At 39.2% G+C, this 26,859-nt stretch overlaps 1 protein-coding gene across 2 annotated transcripts in view; it reads right to left on the reverse strand.

Annotated features, from left to right (window-relative positions):
* Positions 1–610: 610 nt before the first annotated feature.
* The window catches only part of LOC133554724 (forkhead box protein J3-like), a 266,752-nt gene continuing 240,503 nt past the window's right edge, over positions 611–26,859 (reverse strand). For both annotated transcript variants that reach the window (XM_061903805.1, XM_061903806.1), the window contains exons 9-12: positions 22,953–23,042; positions 12,721–12,948; positions 5,519–5,647; positions 611–3,834 (exon numbers count right to left, since the gene is read on the reverse strand). In XM_061903805.1, coding sequence (XP_061759789.1) covers positions 3,716–3,834; positions 5,519–5,647; positions 12,721–12,948; positions 22,953–23,042 — 566 coding nt within the window. In that variant the 3' untranslated portion in view covers positions 611–3,715. The remainder of the gene's footprint in view (positions 3,835–5,518; positions 5,648–12,720; positions 12,949–22,952; positions 23,043–26,859) is intronic.

Here is a 26,859-nt window from a genome sequence, read left to right on the forward strand (position 1 = left end):
CAAGGAAAGTTCTGTGGTCAGATGGATGTCCCAACAGGACAATGACCCCAAACACACGTCAAAAGTGGTAAAAGAATGGCTAAATCAGGCTAGAATTAAGGTTTTTGGAATGGCCTTCCCAAAGTCCCGACTTAAACGTGTGGACAATGCTGAAGAAACAAGTCCATGTCAGAAAACCAACAAATTTAACTGAACTGCACCAATTTTGTCAAGAGGAGTGCTCAAAAATTCAACTAGAAGCTTGCCAGAAGCGCTTTATTGCAGTGAAACTTGCCAAGGGACATGTAAGGAAATATTAACATTGCTGTATGTATACATTTGACCCAGCAGATTTGGTCACATTTTCAGTAGACCCATAATAAATTCATAAAAGAACCAAACTTCATGAATTTTTTTTGTGACCAACAAGTGTGTGCTCCAATCACTCTATCACAAAACAATGAGAGATGTAGAAATGATTGGAAACTCCAGACAGCCATGACATTATGTTCTTTACAAGTGTATGTAAAATTTTTGACCAAGACTGTACGTGTTTGTTTGCTTTTTAATACAAACACAATGTGCCACTGTAGTAAAGCATCAATAGCAGAAGCATGGTTAGGGCAGTAAAAATGTTCAATTACATTTTAATCAACACTGAAACAAATCTGTAACCGTTGAACCATACACACATTACCTATGACACACAAAAAAGCACATATTTACAATATGAGGAAGATATTTACACACAGTGTCTCCTGAAGAACAAATAATAATAATAATAATAATAATAAAAAAATCCCCACCAGTCTGCAGTTTTTTTCCTTCTTAAAGGGAAACCGATGAGAAATATTGTGTTATTTACATAAGGACAACAACGCACAAACAACTAATATAATGCTGGTCACTGTAATACAGCATTGATGGCAATAATATCAAAGAGTCATCTTTTTTTTTTTTTCAACTTCCTGTTCACGTCCAGTTGATACAAACATGGTTTCTTTTGAGCAATGTGGAGCTGTACATTTAAAATAAAAAACAAAGCACTTTTTCCACACAAGGACTAGAACACAATGGATAAAACAAGAGTTGTTCCCTCGTTACCTGATCCGATTTTCCACAAAAAAAAAATCACTTTATTTTTTCCTCTCGTTAAACTTACTTTTTCCACTACAATTGTGCAAAAGATGCTCGTCTTCACCTCAAAATGAGTCATGGCTGACCGTTGTTAGAGAGCAGGGGTAGGGAACCTATGGCTCTCAAGCGAGATGTGGCTCTTTTAAAGACTGCGCCTGGCTCTCAGATAAATCTTAGCTGACGTTGCTTAACACGATAAGTAATGAATAATTCCGCTGGTAATCAGTGTTAAAAATAACGTTCAAAATATAAAATATTCTCATGCACTTTCATCCATCCATCCGTTTCTATCGCACCTGTTCAAGAAGTCGCATTAATGGTGAAAAGTATTTTAATTATTATTGGTTAGCTTCAGAATAACAATTTTATTAAAAAGAATAAGAGATGCACGCATTTAGTTTTTGTGATCAGGGACAGTCCAAATAAAAGAGGATGCGTACAAGGGCTTCACGGTGGCAGTCGGGTTAGTGCGTCTGCCTCACAATACGAAGCTCCTGAGTAGTCAGGGTTCAATCCCGGGCTCTGGATCTTTCTGTGTGGAGTTTGCATGTCCTCTACGCGAATGCGTGGGTTCCCTCCGGGTACTCCGGCTTCTTCCCACTTCCAAAGACATGCACCTGGGGATAGGTTGATTGGCAACACTAAATGGTCCTAGTGTGTGAATGTGAGTGTGAATGTTGTCTGTCTGTGTTGGCCCTGCGATGAGGTGGCGACTTGTCCAAGGTGTACGCCGCCTTCCGCCCATTTGCAGCTGAGATAGGCACCAGCGCCCCCCGCGACCCCAAAGGGGAATTAGCAGTAGAAAATGGATGGATGGATGGGCATACAAGGGTACAGGTCTACATGTTTCTCCTCATTGAGCTAAATTGAATCCAGTCTCTGTTTAATTCCTTGCTTCTTGTCTGTTTAATAGATGTCATCAGTGTTTGAAACTGACAGCTGTATTCAGTGTTAAAAATATTATACGGCTCTCACGGAAATACATTTTAAAAATATTTGGCTTTCATGGCTCTCTCAGCCAAAAAGGTTCCCGACCCCTGTTATAGATCATATACATGGTTTCAGAATGACTACATTTAGGATGCAAGAATCCGAGTGTAGCCAGTGTTGTCGGAGCTTATTCTACTGTACTTTCTTTTTCCATGACAAATTATTGTTTTTTGTTGTTGTTTTTTTTTTGTCCCAGGAGCCAACAACTGAACGTTGCAGTCACCTTAAGACGCAAACGGCTTCAAATGACCAATCGGTGAAACACCCTGAGAATGTGACAGCATGGATTCTTACATAAAAAAAAACAATTCTAAAGAAAACGATGAAACAATGTCCATAGACAAAACAAGAAGAGAGTGGGTGCATAGAATTCTTCTGAAAGGATATGTTGTGTTGCTTGTTTTGACCAGCAGGAGGCGCTCAACTCACGCATTCTCCTCACCCTGTGTGTCCTCATTTCAGATAAGAACAGGTAATACAAGCAGTACAGAGAAATCACAAAGAAAAAACAAACGGTTGTTTTTAAATTAATATCCTTCTGTTTGGAACGTATGGTAAATTCACAGGTTGTGGGTGTGTGTGTGTATGTGTGTGTGTGTGTGTGTGTGTGTGTGTGTGTGTTCTGGCAATACTGACTAAATGGGGACATCGCTCTGTTTACACAGTCACCTCTGACAGTATGGGGACCAAAAAACAGGTTCCCTTAAGGGAAACCTTTTTAAATGATAGTCAGATCCATTCTGAAGATGTTTAAGTGATTTTAAAGCTTTGGCCCTTAAAACATATTTACTGGTTAGTTTGAGTGTGAGACATTTGCACAGCCGCATTACGGCCTACAAAAGGAGATTGTAGGTAAAATAGTAGATGAAGAGATAATCAGCAAGACTGGTTAAGTAGAACAGTGTTTTATGTTCTTTATGTTCAATGTTGTAAAAAATAATAATAATTTAAATGGTCCTCAGTAGTCACGAACAAATTTGAGTGAATTACGCAAAATTATTTAAATTTGGTCCCCATGAACCATATTAACTCTTTTTTCCCCAGTACGTATGATCAGCACATTACTTCATCAACCCAGAGATTTACAGACGTGTATGAGCTAATTGGCCATTTTACCCAATTTTTTTCATGCCTCCACAAGTGATGATCAAAAACTTGGTCCCCATTCCAAATGATAACCTGTGTGTGTGTGTTTATATATATATATATGTGTATATATATATATATATATATATATATATATATATATATGTATATATATATATATATATATATATATAGATGTGTGTGTGTGTGTGTGTGTATATATGTAGGTATGTATAAAATGTATTAACATTTCACAGATGTTTTGACAGATTTAGCAACTTGTCAGCCATGTTGGCACAGTGTCAGGTGTTGTTTACAACTTGGTCCACTTGCAACAATTTGATTGTCTTTACACTTGTCCTCCAGCTACATACACCCCCCACCCTTCCCCCAAAAAGACTTATTTTATCCCTTTGGATTGTCTTCTGAGTTAATTTCTCACTGGCGTGAGTAAGAAGCTGACTGTACAGTCCTACACCTCCATGAACATCAACACAGGTTATCCCTTACTTCCTGCGTCCGCTTATACTATGGAGTCCCAGTCAAAGTCGTCCTGGATGTCGTCTGCAGCCAGCATGCGTCTCACCTGGAAGTGTCCCGGGGGAAACATGTGCTGCTGCTGGCTCAGCTGGCCATGATGGCCTGGACAAGAGGAAAAGCCAAGATTATTTTATCATTTCATATTTAGTATACAGAGCCTTTAAAGCAGTGCTTCTAAACAGAACATTAGACATGGTTTGATCATGTGGAATTACTCAAACAGAACAATAGCAGGTAGTAAAAAAACTATTGCCTCGGTCTCGGTGCGGACTGGACACTGGCCGTGAGTTAGTGGGCGGCCAAGGGTGGAGTCGGCTCTCTTGGTTGCTTTGTTGGGTCTGCTCCTGTCTCTGGCCATGCTCCCCCCCACCCCAGTAGACGATGGCACGCAACACCGCAGAGGCCACCACAGTGTATATGTTTTTTTTGTTGCTGTTTTACTTTTGTAGCTATTTGTAGAAATGGCTGGTTGCAGCGCCTCTGCTTTTTTTAAATATCTTTAATGTCCTTCATGTTCTTTGATGTTTGGCCTAGTGGTTAGAGTGTCTGCCCTGACATCGGTAGGTTGTGAGTTTAAACCTCGGCCGAGTCATACCAAAGACTATAAAAATGGGACCCATTACCTCCCTGCTTGGCACTCAGCATCAAGGGTTGGAATTGGGGGTTAAATCACCAAAATGATTCCCGGGCGCGGCCACCGCTGCAGCCCACTGCTCCCCTCACCTTCCAGGGGTGAACAAAGGAATGGGTCAAAAGCAGACAACAAATTCCATCACTCCTCCTGTGTGTGTGACAATCATTGGTACTTTAACTTTAACTTAATGTTCCCCTCTTAAACACATGTTAATGTGTGCTATGGCTATTAATTTTTTTCCTCCCTTGGTCTCAGTCGGGACTTCCTCTCCACAGTCCCAGGCTTGGACTGAATAGTTTTCTCGTGATGGGCGTCGGAAGTTGGCAAAATTATGGAAGCAGCAGAATAATAGCAGAATGTTTGAACAAGCTGAATAGAAATATTTGTTGCTCTCTTTATTCATATTTGGAAGATACTTTTAGAAAAAAAAAACACAGGGCCTATACCAGCTCAGCGAACTTGTGGTTAGAGTGTCTGCCATGAGATCGGTAGGTCTTGAGTTCAAACCCCGGCCGAGTCATACCGAAGACCCTGCTTGGCACTCAGCATCAAGGGTTGGAATTGGGGGTTAAACCACGAAAACCACTGCTCCACGAAAACCACTGCTCCCCTCACCTCTTAAGGGGTGAGAAGCGTTTGTACGGCGAGACACGGTTCCCACACAGGGCATATACCAGCTCAGCGTCCTTGTGGTTAGAGTTTCCGCCATGAGATCGGTAGGTCTTGAGTTCAAACCCTGGCCGAGTCATACCAAAGACTATAAAAATGGGACCCATTACCTCCCTGCTTGGCACTCAGCATCAAGGGTTGGAATTGGGGGTTAAATCACCCAAAATTATTCCCGAGCGCCACAACCGCTGCTGCTCACTGCTCCCCTCACCTCCAGGGGGTGAACAAGGGGATGGGTCAAATGCAGAGGACACAATTCACCACACTTAGTGTGTGTGTGACAATCATTGATACATAAAACGTGTAAACGTTTATAAACCTAAAAGGTTGCAAATAGGTGTACGTAAATCGATGTTCCACTTGTACTTACCAGCAGTAGAGTCTGAAATATCATTTTTATAGGAATTTTAAGTATACAAAATTACATAAACTCCAGTTTGACATTATACAATGGAACACAACGTATAATCCACAGAAACACACCTGGTAAGAGCGTGATGGAGGAGTCCACCGTCATAGCGGGAGCTGTGTTGCTAATGGGAGGCATGTGGGGGTATCCGGGTGGTCCCATCAGGGAAGGAATGTTTTGTCTGGAGTCCATGTACATGTTCCCTGTGGGGGGGCACACACACACACACACACACACACACACACAAAAGGCCGATGACCTAACTCTCAGTAATTTGTCAGAGAAGACCCTGACATGTCTCCTCAGAGGTAGAAGGACGTGGCTTCAGCCTTCACACACTTTTCTCCAGGATGTAACCATTCACTGATAAAGTTCAACAAGCTTCCTGATCACGGAGTTGTGTCCTACTCATATCAAACTAGTGCACGGTCTTATTGTGTGTGGAACACTTTAATTTAATCTGTTTGTGTGTGCGTGTGTGTTTGTGTGTGTGTGTGTTACCTTCGCTTAAAGCAGGGGTCACCAACCTTTTTGAAACCAAGAGCTACTTCTTGGGTACTGATTAATGTGAAGGGCTACCAGTTTGATACACTCTTAAATAAATTGCCAGAAATAGCCAATTTACTCAATTTACCTTTAACTCTATGTTATCATTAATGATTAATGATATTTATCTTTGTGGAAACACTGATCATCTTAATGATTTCGCAAAATAAATATATATGTTTGATGACATGTTTTAAATAGGTTCAAATCCGATCTGCACTTTTTTAGAATATATAAGAAATTGGACCAAGCTATATTTCTAACAAAGACAAATCATTATTTCTTCTAGATTTCCCAGAACAAAAATGTTAAAAGAAATTCAAAAGACTTTGAAATAAGATTTAAATTTGATTCTACATATTTTCTAGATGTGCCAGAATATATTTTTTAAATTTTAATCCTAATAAGTTTGAAGAAATATTTCAAAAATATTCTTTGTCGAAAAAAACAGAAACTAAAATGAAGAATTAAATCAAAATGTATTCATTATTCTTTACAATTTAAAAAAAAATACTTGAACATTGATTTAAATTGTCAGGAAAGAAGAGGAAGGAATTTTTTAAAGGTAAAAAGGTATATGTGTTTAAAAATTCTAAAATCATTTTTAAGGTTGTATTTTTTCTCTAAAATTGTCTTTCTGAAAGTTATAAGAAGCAAAGTATAAAAAATAAATACATTTATTCAAACAAGTGAAGACCAAGTCTTTAAAATATTTACTTAAATTTTCAAATTCAATTTGGGTTTTGTCTCTCTTAGAATTAAAAATGTCGAGCAAAGCGAGACCAGCTTGCTAGTAAATAAATACAATTTTAAAAATAGAGGCAGCTCACTGGTAAGTGCTGCTATTTGAGTTATTTTTAGAACAGGCCAGCAGGCTACTCATCTGGTCCTTACGGGCTACCTGGTGCCCGCGGGCACCGCGTTGGTGACCCCTGGTCTAAAGTGTCAACGTGGGTTTTAACATTGTTGGTATGTTTATTATGCAGTAAATGAAGGTCAATAGGTTGATAATCGCAGTTCACCTATTTGACCTAGAGGTGGCAGGAGTACACTAAGAAAAGGTCATAATCCAGATTGTGTAATGCAGTGTTTTTCAACCTTTTTTGAGCCAGGGCATATTTTTTTGCTTTGAAATATTTTGCGGAGGCACGCCACCAGCAGAAATCCTTCAAAATTGAAACTCAGTTGACAGTAAAAAGTCGTTGTCGCAATTGTTGGATATGACTTCAAACCATAACCAAGCATGCATGTCTCAAAGTAGGTGTTCTGTCACCACCTGTCACATCACACCCTGACTTATTTGGACTTTTTTGCTGTTTATTGTTTTAGTTCTTGTCTTGCCCTTTTATTTTGGTGGCTTTTTTCTCTTATTTTAGTATTTTCCTGTAGCAGTTTTATGTCTTCCTTTGAGTGATATTTCCCGCATCTACTTTGTTTTAGCCCATCCATCCATCCACTTTCTCCCGCTTATTCCCCTTTGGTGTCGCTGGTGCCTATCTCAGCTACAATCGGGCGGAAGGCGGGGGACACCCTGGACAAGTCGCCACCTCATCGCAGTGCCAACACAGATAAACAGACAACATTCCCCTTCACATTCACACACTAGTGCCAATTTGTTTTAGCCATCAAGGATATTTCAGTTGTTTTTATCCTTCATTGTAGGGACAATGTTGATTGTCATGTCATGTTCGGATGTACTTTGTGGACGCTGTCTTTGCTCCACAGTAAATCTTTGCTGTCATCCAGCATTCTGTTTCTATTTACTTTGTAGCCAGTTCAGTTTTAGTTTCGTTCTGTACAGCCTTTCCTAAGCTGCAATGCCTTCTATTAGGGGCACTCACCTTTTGTTTATTTTTGGTTTAAGCATTAGACACTTTTTTACCTGCACACTAGCAATTAGCTACCGGCTGCCACCTACTGATATGGAAGAGTATTACACGGTTACATATTATCTGTATGTAATATTAGCTGCATTTCTGAACGGTACCCAGCTTGCAAAGATCGTAATAAATCCATTAGAAGGACACAGCCTGCCGTTTCTTTTAACTTGGACACAAACATCTATACCTTTGGCCATTCTATGCCAGTATTTTGTAGGAGTTATCTCACCTTCTAAGAAGCCTCCGTTTTACTAATGTTTTCCAATGTTGTAAAAATGTGTGGAATAAATATTACAGTTCAACATTTCTGTCAATGAAGATTTGCGTCAGCCTGCGACACAGTAATTTTGATAGTAGGCTATTATGGCTACGTCATGTGTTGCCTTCATTTTAACACTTATATAAGGCCTTTAATTTTTTGCGGCTTCAGACATTTTGTTTTTGTATTTTTGGTCCAATGTGGCTCTTCCAACATTTGTGGGTTGCCGACCCCTGTACACTTCCAACAGTTTGAGAATCCTGGCCTAGATAATACGTGTAGGATATGCTTTGGTGTTCATTTTGCGCAAATGTTTGCTCCAAAGCACTTTCATAATCATTTTTTTGACTCTGTCTGCAAAATGTTCGATTCTGGAGAAGTTCCCTGATTGCAAGTGGAACTATGATCATTTATTTTTTGAAAATGTATACCGTTTAAAGGGGAACATTATCACCAGACCTATGTAAGTGTCAATATATACCTTGATGTTGCAGAAAAAAGACCATATGTTTTTTTAACCGATTTCCGAACTCTAAAAGGGTGAATTTGGCGACTGAAACGCCTTTCAGTTGTTCGCTGTCGGAGCAATGACCTTTCACCCATGACGTCACAACAGGAAGCAATCCGCCATTTTCTCAAACACATTACACACACCAAGTCAAATCAGTTCTGTTATTTTCCGTTTTTTCGACGGTTTTCCGTACCTTGGAGACATTATGCCTCGTCGGTGTGTTGTCGGAGGGTGTAACAACACGATTCAAGTTGACTTACGTGGTGTGTGCTAATCAGACATATTAATGGTCACGGTATGCTAATCGATGCTAAAATACTATTTAGGCTAGCTGTATGTACATATTGCATCATTATGTCTAATTTGTAGCTATATTTGCATCCAGCCTTTTCCTCCACCCACATTTAATGCCAAACAAACACATACCAATCGACAGATTCAAGTTGCACCAGTGGTCAAAAGATGCAAAAGTCCCTCGCACACTTTACCGACGATAGCGATGCTACGACAGAGATGACACAGAGATGTGTGGATATCCTGGGACACTCAAAGCAGATGCATTTCCAACGATAAAGTCAACAACATCACAAAGGTGAGTTTTGTTGATGTCATTGACTTATGTGCTAATCAGACATATTTGTTCACGGCATGACTGCCAGCTAATAAATGCTAACATGCTATTTAGGCTAGCTGTATGTACATATTGCATCATTATGCCTCATTTGTAGCTATATTTGAATCCAGCCTTTCCCTCCACCTACATTTAATGTCAAACAAACACATACCAATCGTTGGTTAGAAGGCGATCGCCAAATTCGTCCTTGCTTCCTCCCGTTCCGCTGTTTGTCGTGATATGGCTCAATAGCTTCAGTTTCTTCTTCAATTTCGTTTTTGCTATCTGCCTCCACACTCCAACCATCCGTTTCAATACATGCGCAATCTGTTGAATCGCTTGCGCCGCTGAAATCCGAGTCTGAATCCAAACTACTATGCTATACCTTTCTGTGCTATCCGCCATCTTTTTTTGTGGTGATGTCACACTGTGACGTCACAGGGAAATGTGGGTGGATATAACGATGGTTAAAATCAGGCACTTTAAAGCCGTTTTTCGGGATATTGCGTGATGGGTAAAATTTTGAAAAAAAAAATTCAAAAAATAAAATTAGCCACTGGGAACTGTTTTTTATTGGTTTTAACCCTTCTGCGATTGTGATAATGTTCCCATTTAAATATACAGTAAAGGCCAAAAGTTTGGACACACCATCTTCTCATTTAATGCATTTTCTTTATTTGCATGACTATTTACATTGTAAATTGTCACTGAAGGCATCAAAACTATGAATGAACACATGTAGGGTTATGTACTTAACAAAAAAAAGGTGAAATAACTGAAAACATGTTTTATATTGTAGTTTCTTCAAAATAGCCACCTTTTGCTCTCATTACTGCTTTGCACACTCTTGGTATTCTCTCCATGAGCTTCAAGCACACCTGTGAAGTGAAAACAATTTCAGGTGACTACCTCTTGAAGCTCATGGAGAAAAGAGTGTGCAAAAAAGTGATGAAAATAAAGTAAACAAGTTGAATGAGAAGGTGTGTCCAAACTTTTTGGCCTGAACTGTATATCTTTAAGTTTTCGGTGGAAAATTAACTTAACAAACATTATTTAGATTCACCCTACCACAACATTAGGTACACTTGCCCACTTACAGATCGATTCAGACTGCATAAAAAAAGCTGCTTTTAGCAGCATTTATGTCACTGCATGTTGCACGTCAGAATTTCTATGCACATGCCAGGATTATTTTGTGTGTGTGTGTTTCCTCAAATCCTGAAGCCGCAGAGAGCTTTACTTAATGTTCATATAAGTACGTCCACCTCACTGTGATGTCACGACGTAGCCAGGCTGCAATACCACGCGAACAGAGGCATCCAAAACTGCGTGCAAGCTCACACCTAAATGCATGAACCTTTTGATTTGATGCTTTGACATTGTTTAACAGGAGTATCCAACATTGTAAAGACATTTATAAGTCAGAAAATATCTAACATCAGGGGTGTCAAACGTAAGGCCCGCGTGCAAACAGGTTTTATCAGGCCCGCGGGCAAAGAGGTTTTATCCGGCCCGTGGGATGAGTTTGCCAAGTATATAAATGAGCCAACATTTTTGAACAAAAGAAACTGCTGTTCTAAATGTGTCCACTAGATGTCGCAGAAGCAATTTTTTGTATCTTTGTAGATGATGCTACATATGTAAAAAAAAACAAAAAAACAGACAATGTTAGTACATCAGTATATCCTGTAATATTAAAGGCCTACTGAAACCCACTACTACCGACCACGCAGTCTGATAGTTTATATATCAATGATGAAATATTAACATTGCAACACATGCCAATACGGCCTTTTTAGTTTACTAAATTGCAATTTTAAATTTCCCGCGAAGTGTCGTGTTGAAAACGTCGCGGTATGATGACGCGTATGGTGGCGCATGCATTTGACGTCTTGGGTTGTAGCGGACATTATTTTTCAGCCCGATCAAAGCTATAAGTAGTCTGCTTTAATCGTATAATTACACAGTATTCTGGACATCTGTGTTGCTGAATCTTTTCCAAGTTGTTCAATTAATAATGGAGAAGTTAAAGTAGAAAGATGGAGGTGGGAAGCTTTAGCCTTTAGCCACACAAACACACGGTGATTCCTTGTTTAAAATTCCCGGAGGTGAATCAGAGCGGTCAAGCGAACATGGATAAAATAAATAAATAAATGGGTTGTACTTGTATAGCGCTTTTCTACCTTCAAGGTACGTAAAGCGCTTTGACACTACTTCCACATTCACACACTGATGGAGGGAGCTGCCATGCAAGGCGCTAACCAGCACCCATCAGGAGCAAGGGTGAAGTGTCTTGCTCAGGACACAACGGACGTGACGAGGTTGGTACTAGGTGGGGATTGAACCAGGGACCCTCGGGTTGCGCACGGCCTCTCTCCCACTGCGCCACGTCGTCCCAACCACATGTCAACCGGCAGTTTTCAGTGAGAAAATTGTGGTAATAAGTCGGCTCTTACCGGAGATCAGCGGAGCTTCTGTCCTGCTGCAGCTGCCGTGACTTCCCTCAGAGACTCTGGCATTAACACACCCGTTGCCACACCGCTACGACTTTCAGGTACTATTTAACTCACTAAAACATTAGCAACACAATAGGCAGATAAGTGATTTCCCAGGACTATCCTAGGAAATGTGTCTAAAAACATCTGAATCGCTCCCACTGCAATCGCCTTTTTTTTTTCTAGTCCTTCACTCTAAAGTTCGTCATCCACGAATCTTTCATCCTCGCTCAAATTAATGGGGAAATTGTCGCTTTCTCGGTCCAAATAGCCCTAGCTGGTGCTGGCTATGATTGTAAACAATGTGAGGATGTGAGGAGCCCTACAACCCGTGACGTCACGCGCACATTGTCTGCTACTTTCGGTAAAGGCAAGGCTTTCTTATTCGCAACCAAAAGTTGTGAACTTTCTCGTCGATGTTCTCTACTAAATCCTTTCAGCAAAAATATGGCAATATCGTGAAATGATCAAGTATGACACATAGAATGGACCTGCTATCCCCGTTTAAATCAGAAAATCTCATTTCATTAGGCCTTTCATCAAATTGTATTTTTTATCTTGATAGATTGAAAATTAACACCAATGATTTGACTGATGAACATCATCACACAATTTATTCAGAAGGTATAAATAACGACAAATAAAGGTAAAATACTATTAACCGCAACATGTAAGTTTAAAAAACAACAACAACATTATGATTTGTACATTTTCAAAATGTGCTTGTTTTATTTTTAAACAAAGAAAACAATCTGAAGTTGTCTTTATTTTTAAGTTATCGTGCTGTGATTTTAACGGTCCGGTCCATTCGGGAGTACATTTTTCTCCATGTGGCCCCCCATCTAAAATGAGTTTGACACCCCTGATCTTACTCTTTGTAGGTCCACTTTAACAACTATTGCAAACAATTGGATTAGGTCTTATTGGATACTTCACAGTCATCTACAACCAATTTAGAGGATTATCTCTGACCCGTGCGGATGTGTCGGTCGTGCTGGTTGTGCTGGACGGCCTTGGGGTGCATGGCGCCGAGCGGCTGAGCCGGGTGTTGCTGCGCCCCAGGCGCGACCTGAGGTTGCGAGACGGGGATGACCCCCGTGGCCGTGAAGAACTGGTTGATGGAAGAGCACAGGTCGGCTACCTGGCCGGCATCCAGGGACCAGTTGTTGAGCTCGGCCTGACGCATGCTCTCCTTCAAGCCTGGAGGGGACGTACATAGGGGACAGGAAGGTGACAGTCGCACTTCTGTGTGTTTTGTTCAATGTTAATAGCTTCATGAGAACATCTAATTTTTGAACATTTAAAAATGAGCTGCTTATAAATAATTGTGATTTCTAGTTGCTACATCTTGCTAACTTACACTTCTGAGTCTTATTTACAAGTATTATATAGTAGACTGTGTTGTTGCAATTCCAACAAGTTTAATAGCAGTATTGTTTACATCATGGTGTGTTGCCTAGGCAGGAAGTAGTCTTTTGATGCACCCTGGTGTTTAAACTTATTACACACCAGCTGTTCAATTGTATCTTAGTTGTAGTTTTCATTACCAAAGGTGTTGAAATCGCCATGTAAAATCGGTAGCATGTCAATGGCAAAATCAATGTAAATAAACATTACGCTAACACTTTTGAAAACCGGAGCCTTACTTTACATTTGAGCGTAAAATAGGGCGTAAAAAACGACTAATACCAATCAGTAGCATGTCTATGGCAAAACCAATGTAAATTAACATTAAGCTAACACTTAAAAAGTGGAGCCTTTCTTTACGGTTGAGCGTAAAAAAGGGTGTAACACATTACTAATACTAATCAGTAGCATGTCCAAGGCAAAACCAATGTAAATAACCATTATGTTAACACATTTTGAAAAAATGGACCCTTTACGTTTGAGAGTAAAAAGAACGTGAAAAAAATTATTAACACTAATCAGGAGCATGTCTATGGCAACACCAATGCAAATTAGCATTATGGTAACACATTTTTTAAGAAGTGGAGCCTTATTTTAGGTTTGAGTGTAGAAAGGGCGTAAAAAATCATGGATGCCAATCAGTAGCATTTATATGTCAAAACCAATGTAAATAAGCATTAAGCTAACACATATCGGAAAAATGGAGCCTTTAAGTTTGAGAGTAAAAAGAGCATTAAAACAATTACTAACACTAATCAGGAGTATGCCTATGGCAAAACAAATGCAAATTAGCATTAGGCTAATACATTTTCAAAAAGTGGAGCCTTACTTTAGGTTTGAGCGTAAAAAAAAATCACTGATTCAAATCAGTAGCACGTTTATGGCAAAACCAATGTAAATAAGCATTAAGCTAACACATTTTGGAAAAACGGAGCCTTTACGTTTGAGAGTAAAAAGAACGTGAAAAAAATTATTAACACTAATCAGGAGCATGTCTATGGCAACACCAATGCAAATTAGCATTATGGTAACACATTTTTTAAGAAGTGGAGCCTTATTTTAGGTTTGAGTGTAGAAAGGGCGTAAAAAATCATGGATGCCAATCAGTAGCATTTATATGGCAAAACCAATGTAAATAAGCATTAAGCTAACACATATCGGAAAAATGGAGCCTTTAAGTTTGAGAGTAAAAAGAGCATTAAAACAATTACTAACACTAATCAGGAGTATGCCTATGGCAAAACAAATGCAAATTAGTATTAGGCTAATACATTTTCAAAAAGTGGAGCCTTACTTTAGGTTTGAGCGTAAAAAAAAATCACTGATTCAAATCAGTAGCACGTTTATGGCAAAACCAATGTAAATAAGCATTAAGCTAACACATTTTGGAAAAACGGAGCCTTTACGTTTGAGAATAAAAAGAGTGTAAAAAAAACATCGTAATACTAATCAGGAGAATGTATATGGCAAAACCAATGCAAATTAGCATTAGGCTAACACATTTTCAAAAAGCAGAGCCTTACTTTGGGTTTGAGCGTAAAAAAAATCACTGATGCCAATCAGTAACATGTTTATGGCAAAACCAATAAGCATTAAGCTAACACATTTTGGGAAAAGGGAGCGTCTACGTTTGAGAGTAAAAAGACTGGAAAAAAAATACTAATACTAATCCGGAGAATGTCTATAGCAAAACCAATGCAAATTAGCATAATGCTAACACATTTTTAAAAAGTGGAGCCATATTTTAGGTTTGAGCGTAGAAAGGGCGTAAAAAATCACTGATGCTAATCACTAGCATTTATATGGCAAAACCAATGTAAATAAGCATTAAGCTAACACATATTGGAAAAATGTAGCCTTTACGTTTGAGAGTAAAAAGAGCGTTAAAACAATTAGTAACACTAATCAGGAGTATGTCTATGGCAAAACCAATGTAAATTAGCATTAAGCTAATACATTTACAAAAAGTGGAGCCTTACTTTGGGTTTGAGCAGAAAAAATCACTGATGACAATCAGTAGCATGTCTATAGCAAAACCAAAGTAAATAAGCATTAAGCTAATACATATAGGAAAAATGGAGCCTTTGCCTTTGAGAGTAAAAAGAGCGTAAAGAAAATTACTAACACTAATCAGGAAAATATCTATGGCAAAACCAATGCATATTACTATTAGGCTAACACATTTTCAAAAAGTGGAGCCTCACTTTGGGTTTGAGTGTAAAAAAAATCACTAATGCCAATTAGTAGCATGTTTATGGCAAAATCAATGTAAATTAGCAATAGGCTAACACATTTTCAAAAAGTGGAGCCTTACTTTGGGTTTTAGCGTTAAAAAAATATCACTGATGCCAAAGAGTAGCATGTTTATGGCAAAACCAATAAGCTTTAGGCTAACACATATTGGAAAAATGGAACCTTTACGTTTGAGAGTAAAAAGAGCGTAACAAAAAATGCTAATACAAATCAGGAGCATTTCTTTGGCAAAACCAATGCAAATTAGCATTAAGCTAACACTTAAAAAGCGGAGCCTTACTTTACGTTTGAGTATATAAAGGGTCTAAAAAAAATCACTGATGCCAATCAGTAGCATGTTTATGGCAAAACCAATGTAAATAAGCATTAAGCTAACACATAATGGAACAATTGAGCCTTTACCTTTAAGAGTAAAAAGACCGTAACAAAAATACAAATACTAATCAGGAGCAGGTCCATGGCAAAACCAATGAAAATTAGCATTAGGCTAACACATTTTCAAAAAGTGAAGCCTTACTTTTGGTTTGAGCTTAAAAAATTCCTGATGCTAATCAGTAGCATGGTTATGGCAAAACCATTAAGCTAACACAAATTGGAACAATGGAGCCTTTACGTTTGAGAGTAAAAAGAGCTTTAAAAAAAATTACTAACAATAATCAGTAGAATGTCTATGGCAAAACCAATGCAAATTAGCATTAGGCTAACACGTTTTCAAAAAGTGCGTTAATAGGGCGTAAAAAAAATCACTGATTCCAATCAGTAGCATGTTTATGGCAAAATCATTAAGCTAACATATATTGGAAACATGGAGCCTTTAGGTTTGAGAGTGAATGGAGCGTCAAAAGAAATTACTAACACTGATCAGGAGGATGTCTAAGGTAAAACCAATTCAAATTAGCATTAAGCTAACACATTTTTTAAAAGTGGAGCCTTACTTTATGTTTGAGTGTTTTCTATCAGGCATACATACTTTGAATAGCATTGAAATATGTTTACATTATCTAGATGCAGTACGACCGAGTGATTGTTTCCTTGCCAAGTGTTTACGCCGGTGATCAGTCTGCAATCGGACGAAATTTCACAGGCAACACACGTATCGAAATAAGGCTTATCTGGTAATACCGACGGTGCCCATAAAAGTACTGTATTTGGTATATATCCCCAGTAGCCCCCAGGAACCATACAGCATCCCTATAATATTGCCTATGCAGGTATTGCAGTAATTCAATATCCTTTGAAACAAAGTCTTAGAATCTTTTCACACTCTGCTGTGTCGTGCAATAATATTTAGAGCTTATGACTTGCAATACTTAAAAAAATAATAATAATAAACTTAATGGCGCAACAATAAGGTCAGTAAAAATGACCATTAATTGGATTCCATCTGGAGGTCCACTTGAACGAACGCTGCATGAAAATAAATATATTGAAGCGAGTCACGTCCAGCATAACCTCATTACGACTCTCCTAAACGCTCAGTTGATGTGATGAAGCGGCTCATATTGTGCCCTCAGTGCGGCGCTGCTATATTTTCCCGCAGTAAACTTGTGGAGCTTGGGTTTGGTCCCGGCGGAGGCAGCAGGAGAGGATTCCTGCTCTATGAAGCCTATCCAGACTTGGTGGATGGCGTTATGGTGGTGTGAGAGGGGTCAAGTGTAACATGAGGAGAGAGAGAGAGAAAGGTGATGAAGACTGTGTGTGTTATGGGACCAGCTGTCATCATCCGTCGTGCATGGATGTTGCCGGCTTTGTCAGTGGACCAGGATAAGAGGCTGTTACCGAGAGGCAGCCTAATTAGATTATTCACATCACACAATTGGGAGAAAAGGAGACAATGTGTGCGTGCATGCGTGTTCTGGCAAGTCACCTTCAGGGGACCTCTGACGGTATGGGGACAAAAAAAAAAAAAACATGTCCCCTAAACGGAAACCTTTTTAAATGATAGTCGGATCCATTCTGAAGATGACAAAGTGATTGTTAAGCTTTGGCCCATAAAACATTTTTATTGGTTAGTTTGAGTGTGAGACATTTGCACAGCAGCCCCCTCATCGGGCTGTAGCTCGCACTGCACTCGCTGCTCTGCTCACACTTCTTCCATGTATAGTTCAAATATTGGTAAAAGAGACAATTAATTTACTTGAAAAGTGAAACATTTGTTATTCTGGCATTTATAGTACCGTATTTTTCGGAGTATAAGTCGCTCCGGAGCATACATCGCATCTGCCGAAAATGCATAATAAAGAAGGAAAAAAACATATATAAGTCGCACTGGAGTATAAGTCGCATTTTGGGGGGAAATTTATTTGATAAAACCCAACACCAAGAATCGACATTTGAAAGGCAATTTAAAATAAATAAAGAATAGTGAACAACAGGCTGAATAAGTGTAGGTTATATGACGCATAAATAACCAACTGAGAAGGTGCCTGGTATGTTAACGTAACATATTATGGTAAGAGTCATTCAAATAACTATAACATATAGAACATGCTATACGTTTACCAAACAATCTGTCACTCCTAATTGCTAAATCCCATGAAATCTTATACGTCTAGTCTCTTACGTGAATAAGCTAAATAGTATTATTTGATATTTTCCAGTAATGCGTTAATAATTCCACACATAAGTCGCTCCTGAGTATAAGTCGGCCAAACTGTGACTCATAGTCCGAAAAATCCGGTACTGTGATTCTGTATGGTATCTATCCTTAGTGAAAACTGATATATTTTTCCAAAAACAAAATCTTCTTTAGTGTTCCTTAGATGACATTGTCATACAGCATGATTATAAAACATTATTACCTTAAAGTATGATTCACATTCAGAATTTTAAATGCTTCTATATATGGTAGTTGGAGTTACAGACAACTTCATTACTGCTAAATAGCAGTTTTCAGTAATGTCACAGAAGATGCAGGATTTGCTTTAACATTGAAGTGGTGAAACGTCCTATAAGAGGACAGCTGTAGCGCTTTATTCTGAGGATCATGTCACATTTAATTAGAACTTTTTTTTTTTTTTAATAGTCCTCAGTAATCACGAACACATTGTGTGAATTATGCAAAATTATTTAAATATGGCTAGGCATTGTCTTGCTGAAATAAGCAGGGGCATCCATGATAACGTTGCTTGGATGACAACATATGTTGCTCCAAAACCTGTATGGACCAATCAACATTAATGGTGCCTTCACAGATGTGTAAGTTACCCATGCCTTGGGCACTAATACACCCCCATACCATCACAGATGCTGGCTTTTGAACTTTGCATCTATAACAATCCGGATGGTTATTATTCTCTTTTTTCCGGAGGACACCACGTCCACAGTTTCCAAATATAATTTGAAATGTGGACTCGTCAGACCACAGAACACCTTTCCACTTTGCATCAGTCCATCTTAGATGAGCTCGGGCCCAGCAAAGCCAGCGGTGTTCCTTGGTGTTGTGGATAAATGGGTTTTGCTTACATAGCAGAGTTTTAACTTGCACTTACAGATGTAGCAACCAACTGTAGTTACTGACAGTGTTTTTTTGAAGAGTACCTGAGCCCATGTGGTGATATCCTTTACACACTGTTGTCGGTTTTTGATGCAGTACCGCCTGAGGGATCAACGGTCCGTTATATCATCGCTTACGTGCAGTGATTTTTTTCAGTTTCTCTGAACCTTTTGATGATTTTACGGACCGTAGATGGTAAAATCCCTAAATTCCTCGCAATAGCTCTTTGAGAAATGTTGTTTTAAAACTGTTCGACAATTTGCTTACAAATTGGTGACCCTCATCCCATCCTTGTTTGAGAATTACGCACCCACGGCCAAACTATGAAAAAACTGAGACTTACAGTCCAAAAAATACGGTACTGTAAATCTGTATGGTATCCATCCTTAGTTAAAACTAATATATTTTTCCAAAAACAAAATCTGCTTTAGTGTTCCATAGATGACATTTTCATACAGCATGATCATAGAACATTATTACCTTAAAGTATGATTCACATTCAGAATTTTAAATCCTTCTATATATGGTAGTTGGAGTTACAGACAACTTCATTACTGCTAAATAGCAGTTTTCAGTAATGTCACAAAGGATGCAGGATTTGCTTTAACATTGAAGTGGTGAAACTTCCTATAAGAGGACAGCTGTGGCGCTTTATTCTGAGGATCATGTCATATTTATTTAGACCTTTTTTTTTTTTTTATTTTATTTTTGTTAATGGTCCTCAGTAGTCACGAACAAATTTGTGTGAATTAGGCAACATTATTTAAATTCGGTCCCCATGAACCATATTAACTCTTTTTCCCCAGGGTCCCCAGAAAGAAAGATGAGCACATTACTTCATCAATCCATAGATTTAAAGACGTGTATGAGCTAACTGGCCATTTTACCTCATTTTTATGCCTCCACAACCTGTAGAAAGGGTGGTCCCCACAAGTGATGATCAAAAACTTGGTCCCCATTCCAAATGATAACCAGTATGGGTGTGTGTGTGTGTGTGTTTGTGTGTGTGTGTGTGTGTGTGTGTGTGTGTGTGTGTGTGTGTGTGTGTGTGTGTTTGTGTGTGAGTACATCAGCCTCTCAAATGCAGGCTAATAACGTTTAATAGGCCAGCATCATTATGGCGTTAGAGTGTTGTGCCTCAAGGGCAAGACTATATGAAAACATGGAATTCAATCATCGCAGTTAAATCAAAATGAACCAATCAGACTCCGAAGGAATTGGATCAATTCTTAATGAGGCTGCAGTAAATGACGTGATCAATACAAATACAACATGGCAACATTAGGAGCCGTGGACAGAGGCACAGTTTTCTTATTTTTTAACCAATATGTCATGTCTAGGGGCAGCACGGTGGAACAGGGGTTAGTGCATGTGCCTCAAAATACGAAGGTCCAGAGTTCAATCCCGGGCTCGGGATTTTTCTGTATGGAGTCTGCATGTTCTCCCAGTGACTGTTTGGGTTCCCTTCCGGGTACTCCGGCTTCCTCCCACTTCCAAAGACATGCACCTGGGAATAGGTTGACTGGGAACACTAAATGGGCCCTAGTGTGTGAATGTGAGTGTGAATGTTGTCTGTCTGTGTTGGCCCTGCGATGAGGTGGCGACTTGTCCAGGGTGTACCCCGCTTTCCGCTACCAAAAGCGCCTTATTGCAGTGAAACTTGCCAAGGGACATGTAACCAAATATTAACATTGCTGTATGTATACTTTTGACCCAGGAGATTTGCTCACATTTTCAGTAGACCCATAATAAATTCATTAAAGGATCAAACTTCATGAATATTTTTTGTGACCAACAAGTATGTGCTCCAATCAATATCACAACAAAATAAGAGTTGTAGAAATGATTGGAAACTCAAGACAGCCATGACATTATGTTCTTTACAAGTGTATGTAAACTATCGCCCTGTTGCACTCACTCCAATAGTGACCACCACCGAACTGTGAACCATCACTAGACACTTTTCACCTTTGATCACTAAAGACACTTTAACTGCTGCTGTGACCCAAGGTTACCTCCATATTTATACTGTTGACTGTAAATCAGAATGTGCAATAATGTTATATACTTACTGTGCCTTGTATATACATTTTTATTTTTTATTTTTAGCTAAATACCGTGTGACTTGTTGAAGGGTGGACTTGCAAAGTAAGATTTTCATTGTACAGCAAACTGTCTGTTTAACTGTGCATATGACAATAAACAATCTTGAATCTTGAATCTACGGTCCATAATATCATCAAAAGGTTCAGAGAATCTGGAGAAATCACTCCACTTAAGCGGCATGGCCGGAAACTAACATTGAATGACCGTGAACTTCGATCCCTCAGACGGCACTGTATCAAAAACCAACATCAATCTCTAAAGGATATCACCACATGGGCTCAGGAACACTTCAGAAAACCACTGTCACTAAATACAGTTTGTTGCTACATCTGTAAGTGCAAGTTAAAGCTCTACTATGCAAAGCGAAAGCCATTTATCAACAACATCCAGAAACGCCGCCGGCTTCTCTGGGCCCGAGATCATCTAAGATGGACTGATGCAAAATAAAAAAGTGTTCTGTGGTCTGACGAGTCCACATTTTAAATTGTTTTTGGAAATATTCGACATCGTGTCATCCGGACCAAAGGGGAAGCGAACCATCCAGACTGTTATCGACGCAAAGTTCAAGAGCCAACATCTGTGATGGTATGGGGGTGCATTAGTGCCCAAGGCATGGGTAACTTACACATCTGTGAAGGCACCATTAATGCTGAAAGGTATATACAGGTTTTGGAACGACATATGCTGCCATCTAAGCGCCTTCTTTTTCATGGACGCCCCTGCTTATTTCAGCAAGACGATGCCAAGCCACATTCAACACGTGTTACAACAGCGTGGCTTTGTAAAAAAAAAGAGTGTGGGTACTTTCCTGACCCGCCTGCAGTCCAGACCTGTCTCTCATCTAAAATGTGTGGCGCATAATGAAGCGTAAAATACGACAGCGGAGACCCCGTACTGTTGAACGACTGAAGCTATACATAAAACAAAAATGGGGAAGTATTCCACTTGCAAAGCTTCAACAATTAGTTTCCTCACTTCCCAAAGGTTTATTGAGTGTTGTTAAAAGAAAAGGTGATGTAACACAGTGGTGAACATGCCCTTTTCCAACTACTTTGGCACGAGTTGCAGCCATGAAATTCTAAGTTAATTATTATTTGCGAAAACATTTTTTTTATGAGTTTGAACATCAAATATCTTGTCTTTGTAGCATATTCAATTGAATATGGGTTGAAAAGGATTTGCAAATCATTGTATTCCGTTTATATTTACATCTAACACAATTTCCCAACTCATATGGAAATGGGGTTTGTATATACATACATGTGTATATACATTTATATATACACCGTACATACACACATATATATATATATATATATATATATATATATATATATATATACACACACACACACACACACACACATGTATATAAACATATATAGTGATTTAGGGCTATATAAATAAACATTGATTGATTGATTGATATATCCTTACATATATATGTATATAGACACATATATATATATATACACATGTGTGTATAAGTATATGTATGTATAAATGTGTATATATATATGTATGTACATCTATATATATATATATATATATATATATACACACACACACACACACATATATACATAATATACATACATACATAATATATACACACACACATGCAAAAAAATATTTGACACCCCTGGCCTATGAGGCACACATTATCAAGTCCAATGGATTCTGCCGAGCAACACATTACACAAATTATTTGCATCATTTCCATTACTTCAATTGCTGCATTTACCAAATCGAAGTTTTTTTGTAGTCTTTTTTTTTCCATTATTTTTGAGAAAAACATGCTAAAATAGGAATAGTTATTGTACATGGGTTAGGGTACATCATGTGTTTCACAAGGGCAGTTAATCAATACATTACAAATGATTTGTAGTCTTGTGTGATTAATTTATTTTATTCAAAACACGGTTCAACATGCATGCGTTACCTTGAAATGGGGAGAGGTCTACATCAGCCCAATTGTAGCTGGTAGCAACACGGCAGCTCTCCTTTAGCCAGTCCAGATTCGGGTACCAATCTGAAGACACATTTCATGCACACAGACAGTGAAACAAAATGTTCAATAACTCCTGAAGATGTCTCCGTACACTGGAAACAATGAAAATGCCTTCAAATGTAAACACATCCACTATTGTTGTCTGTGAGCAGGAGCCATCGTAGATGGTGTGGCGAAATACCACAAGGTGGCGCAGCCTCACAAATAAACGCTTCATCTTAAAGCTTTGTCTTTGTGCAAAATACAGAGGTTAGGATGGTTCCCACTGCCTCAAACAAAACAATAGGTTCTCAGGCCTTGGATCAAAAACGGGCGGATTGCTTCTATTCATCCTGAGCTTGGAGAAGAGGAACTGAGATGTACAATGTCAACACAGGGGGAGGATATGAGGCGGACGAGTGTTGGTGAAAGCTTCCTTGGCCGTATGGCGTCCTTGTTATACGAAGCTCTTTGACGGTGCAATCGAAAAGCAACGAGAGCGTGTGCAGACCGGCGGTCTTGTTTTTCGGAACGCAAATTGAGGTATCCAAACTCAGGTCCAATTACTTCTTAGCATTGTGGGGCATCGATATATATTAAATATGAAACATAATCTATAGTGTGCACTGGCAGGCCGTGCTGCTTTTACGAGAATCCGGGAAAAAAGATATGAAGGAGAGGAGGAGAGGGAAAAAAACTTGCTTCTGTTTCACATCCATGGAAGGCTTCCAGTTTTTTTTTTTCCTTTTTGGCTCATTAATGTGACGGACGTGGCTGTTGGTTTGAAACGCGGGAACGTGGCTTCAGTTAATGACGTAGAATTGAAGAAGAACTGTGGATAATAAGTTCAAGTTCAAGTTAAAGTACCAATGATTGTACCCATTTGACCCATCACCCTTGATCACCCCCTGGGAGGTGAGGGCAGCAGTGAGCAGCAGCGGTGGCCGCGCCCGGAAATCATTTTTGATGTTTTAACCCCCAATTCCACCTGTGTGCTAAGCAGGGAGGCAATGGGTCCCGTTTTTATAGTCTTTGGTATGATACCGATCTCAGGGCGGACACTAACCACTAGGCCACTGAGTAGGCATCTGTAATAAAGGTGATGTATTGAGGGGCCCATTCCACTGAATTGGTGCAGTCCAACGCGTTATTTTTTATATTCAGTAACTCAGTTACAGTTACGACATGATGAGTTAATGCGTTATTTAACGTTATTTTTGATATAGTATCGGCTGAGTGTGCTATATGCCATTCTACCAACTCTCGGTTGGTAGAATGGCCGTGCCAGCAACTTGAGGGTTGCAGGTTCGAATCCCGCTTCCGCCATCCTAGTCACTGCCATTGTGTCCTTGGGCAAGACACTTTACCCACCTGCTCCCAGTGCCACCCACACTGGTTTAAATGTAAAAATTAGATATTGGGTTTCACTATGTAAAGCGCTTTGAGTCACTAGAGAAAAAGCGCTATATAAAATATAATTCACTTCATCTTTCGGACTATAAGGCACACAAAAAACTTGGAGCGCCTAATGCAGTGTTTTTCAACCTTTTTTGAGGCAAAGCACATTTTTTTCATTAAAAAAAAAACAAAAAACCCGGAGGCACAACACCAGCAGAAAACGTTAAAAAATTCAACTCCACCAGGTCGTCATGCCTTTTTTTGAGTTTAGTGGTGTTTTCCTGTGTGTAGTGCTTTAGTTCTCGTCTTGTGCTGTTATTTTGTGAGCCCTTACTGTTTTGTTGGTGTTTTCCTGTAGCAGTTTCATGCCTTCCATTGAGCGCTATTCTGCGCACCTGTTTTGTGTTAGCAAGCAAGGCTATTTATGTTGTTGCTAGCCTTCTTTGTGTGGACATTGTTGATTGTCATGTCATGTACGGATGTACTTTGTGGACGCAGTAAGTTTTTGCTGTCGTCCAGCATTCTGTTTTTTGAAACTAGTTCAGTTTTAGCCATTGCCTTTCGTTTTTGTTAATTTTTGGTTCAAGCAATACATACCTTTTTACCTGCACCCTGTCTCTCCCTGTGGTCTGCATATTGGGATCACAACAAACCATCCTCGTCTCACCTGACACATTCCGACTTTTACAAAGCAATTAACTACCTGCTGCCACCTACTGACGTGGAGTTTTACATGGTTACCCTGTCGAGTTTCACACAGCACAGACACTAAATGATGGCACATTATTAGAGAATTATAATTATTGACTTGCAAAAACATATTTTTTTCAACCAATTAGCCACACCAGACAATATCTCACGGTACACTCCTGTGCCGCGGCACAGTGGTTGAAAAACACTGGCCGAATGTTTGGATTAATTATGGCTGTGCTTACCCGTCTCGAAGCAATTTTATTTGGTAAATGGTGTGATGATAAGTCTGACCAGTAGATGGCAGTCAACACATAAGAAATACATGTTGACTTGCCTGTTCAATAAATGACGCTGGTAAGTAACCATAAGCAAGCAAAACCAAAACTTTGATGTTTCACGGAGGACATAGAATACTGCACACCGTGCTCAAAAATATGTCAAAATGTTTTGGTACGACTTTGGTAAGCTACAAAGCCGCACCGCTTGATGGAACGCGGGGCATTATGGCTACCGTAGTCAGACGTCCAGTGCTTCAACATCCTAGTATTATTATGGTGTGTGCATGTGTACCCCCCAACATGGCACCTATTAAGAGACATTATTTGGCATTTATGTTGGCAATATTATGCAAAACCAAATTTTTCTTCATCCTCCGCTGTTGCCATTCCTAATACAAACCCCGTTTCCAGGTGAGTTGGGAAATTGTGTTAGATGTAAATATAAACGGAATACAATTATTTGGAAATCATTTTCAACCCATATTCAGTTGAATGCACTACAAAGACAGGATATTTGATGTTCAAACTCATAAACTTTATTATTTTTTTTGCAAATAATAATTAACCTAGAATTTCATGGCTGCAACACGTGCCAAAGTAGTTGGGAAAGGGTATGTTCACCACTGTGTTACATCACCTTTTCTTTTAACAACACTCAATAAACGTTTGGGAACTGAGGAAACTAATTTTTGAAGCTTTGCAAGTGGAATTATTTCCCATTCTTGTTTTATGTAGAGCTTCAGTCGTTCAACAGTCCGGGGTCTCCGCTGTCGTATTTTACGCTTCATAATGTGCCACACATTTTCGATGGGAGACAGGTCTGGACTGCAGGCGGGCCAGGAAAGTACCCGCACTCTTTAACTATGAAACCACGCTGTTGTAACACGTGGCTTGGCATTGTCTTGCTGAAATAAGCAGGGGCATCCATGATAACGTTGCTCGGATGACAACATATGTTGCTCCAAAACCTTTATGGACCAATCAACATTAATGGTGCCTTCACAGATGTGTAAGTTACCCATGCCTTGCGCACTAATACACCCCCATACCATCACAAATGCTGCCTTTTGAACTTTGCGTCTATAACAATCCGGATGGTTATTATTCTCTTTTTTCCGGAGGACACCAAGTCCACAGTTTCCAAATACAATTTGAAATGTGGACTCGTCAGACCACAGAACACCTTTTCACTTTGCATCAGTTCATCTTAGATTAGCTCGGGCCCAGCGAAGCCAGCGGCGTTCCTTGGTGTTATGGATAAATGGGTTTTGCTTACATAGCAGAGTTTTAACTTGCACTTACAGATGTAGCAACCAACTGTAGTTACTGACAGTGTTTTTTTGAAGAGTTCCTGAGTCCATGTGGTGATATCCTTTATAAACTGTTGTCTGTTTTTGATGCAGAACCGCCTCAGGGATCAACGGTCCGTAATATCATTGCTTACGTGCAGTGATTTTTCTGGATTCTCTGAACCTTTTGATGATTTTACA

Source organism: Nerophis ophidion, linkage group LG06 (assembly GCF_033978795.1).
Source record: "Nerophis ophidion isolate RoL-2023_Sa linkage group LG06, RoL_Noph_v1.0, whole genome shotgun sequence".
Classification (NCBI taxonomy): Eukaryota; Metazoa; Chordata; class Actinopteri; order Syngnathiformes; family Syngnathidae; genus Nerophis; species Nerophis ophidion.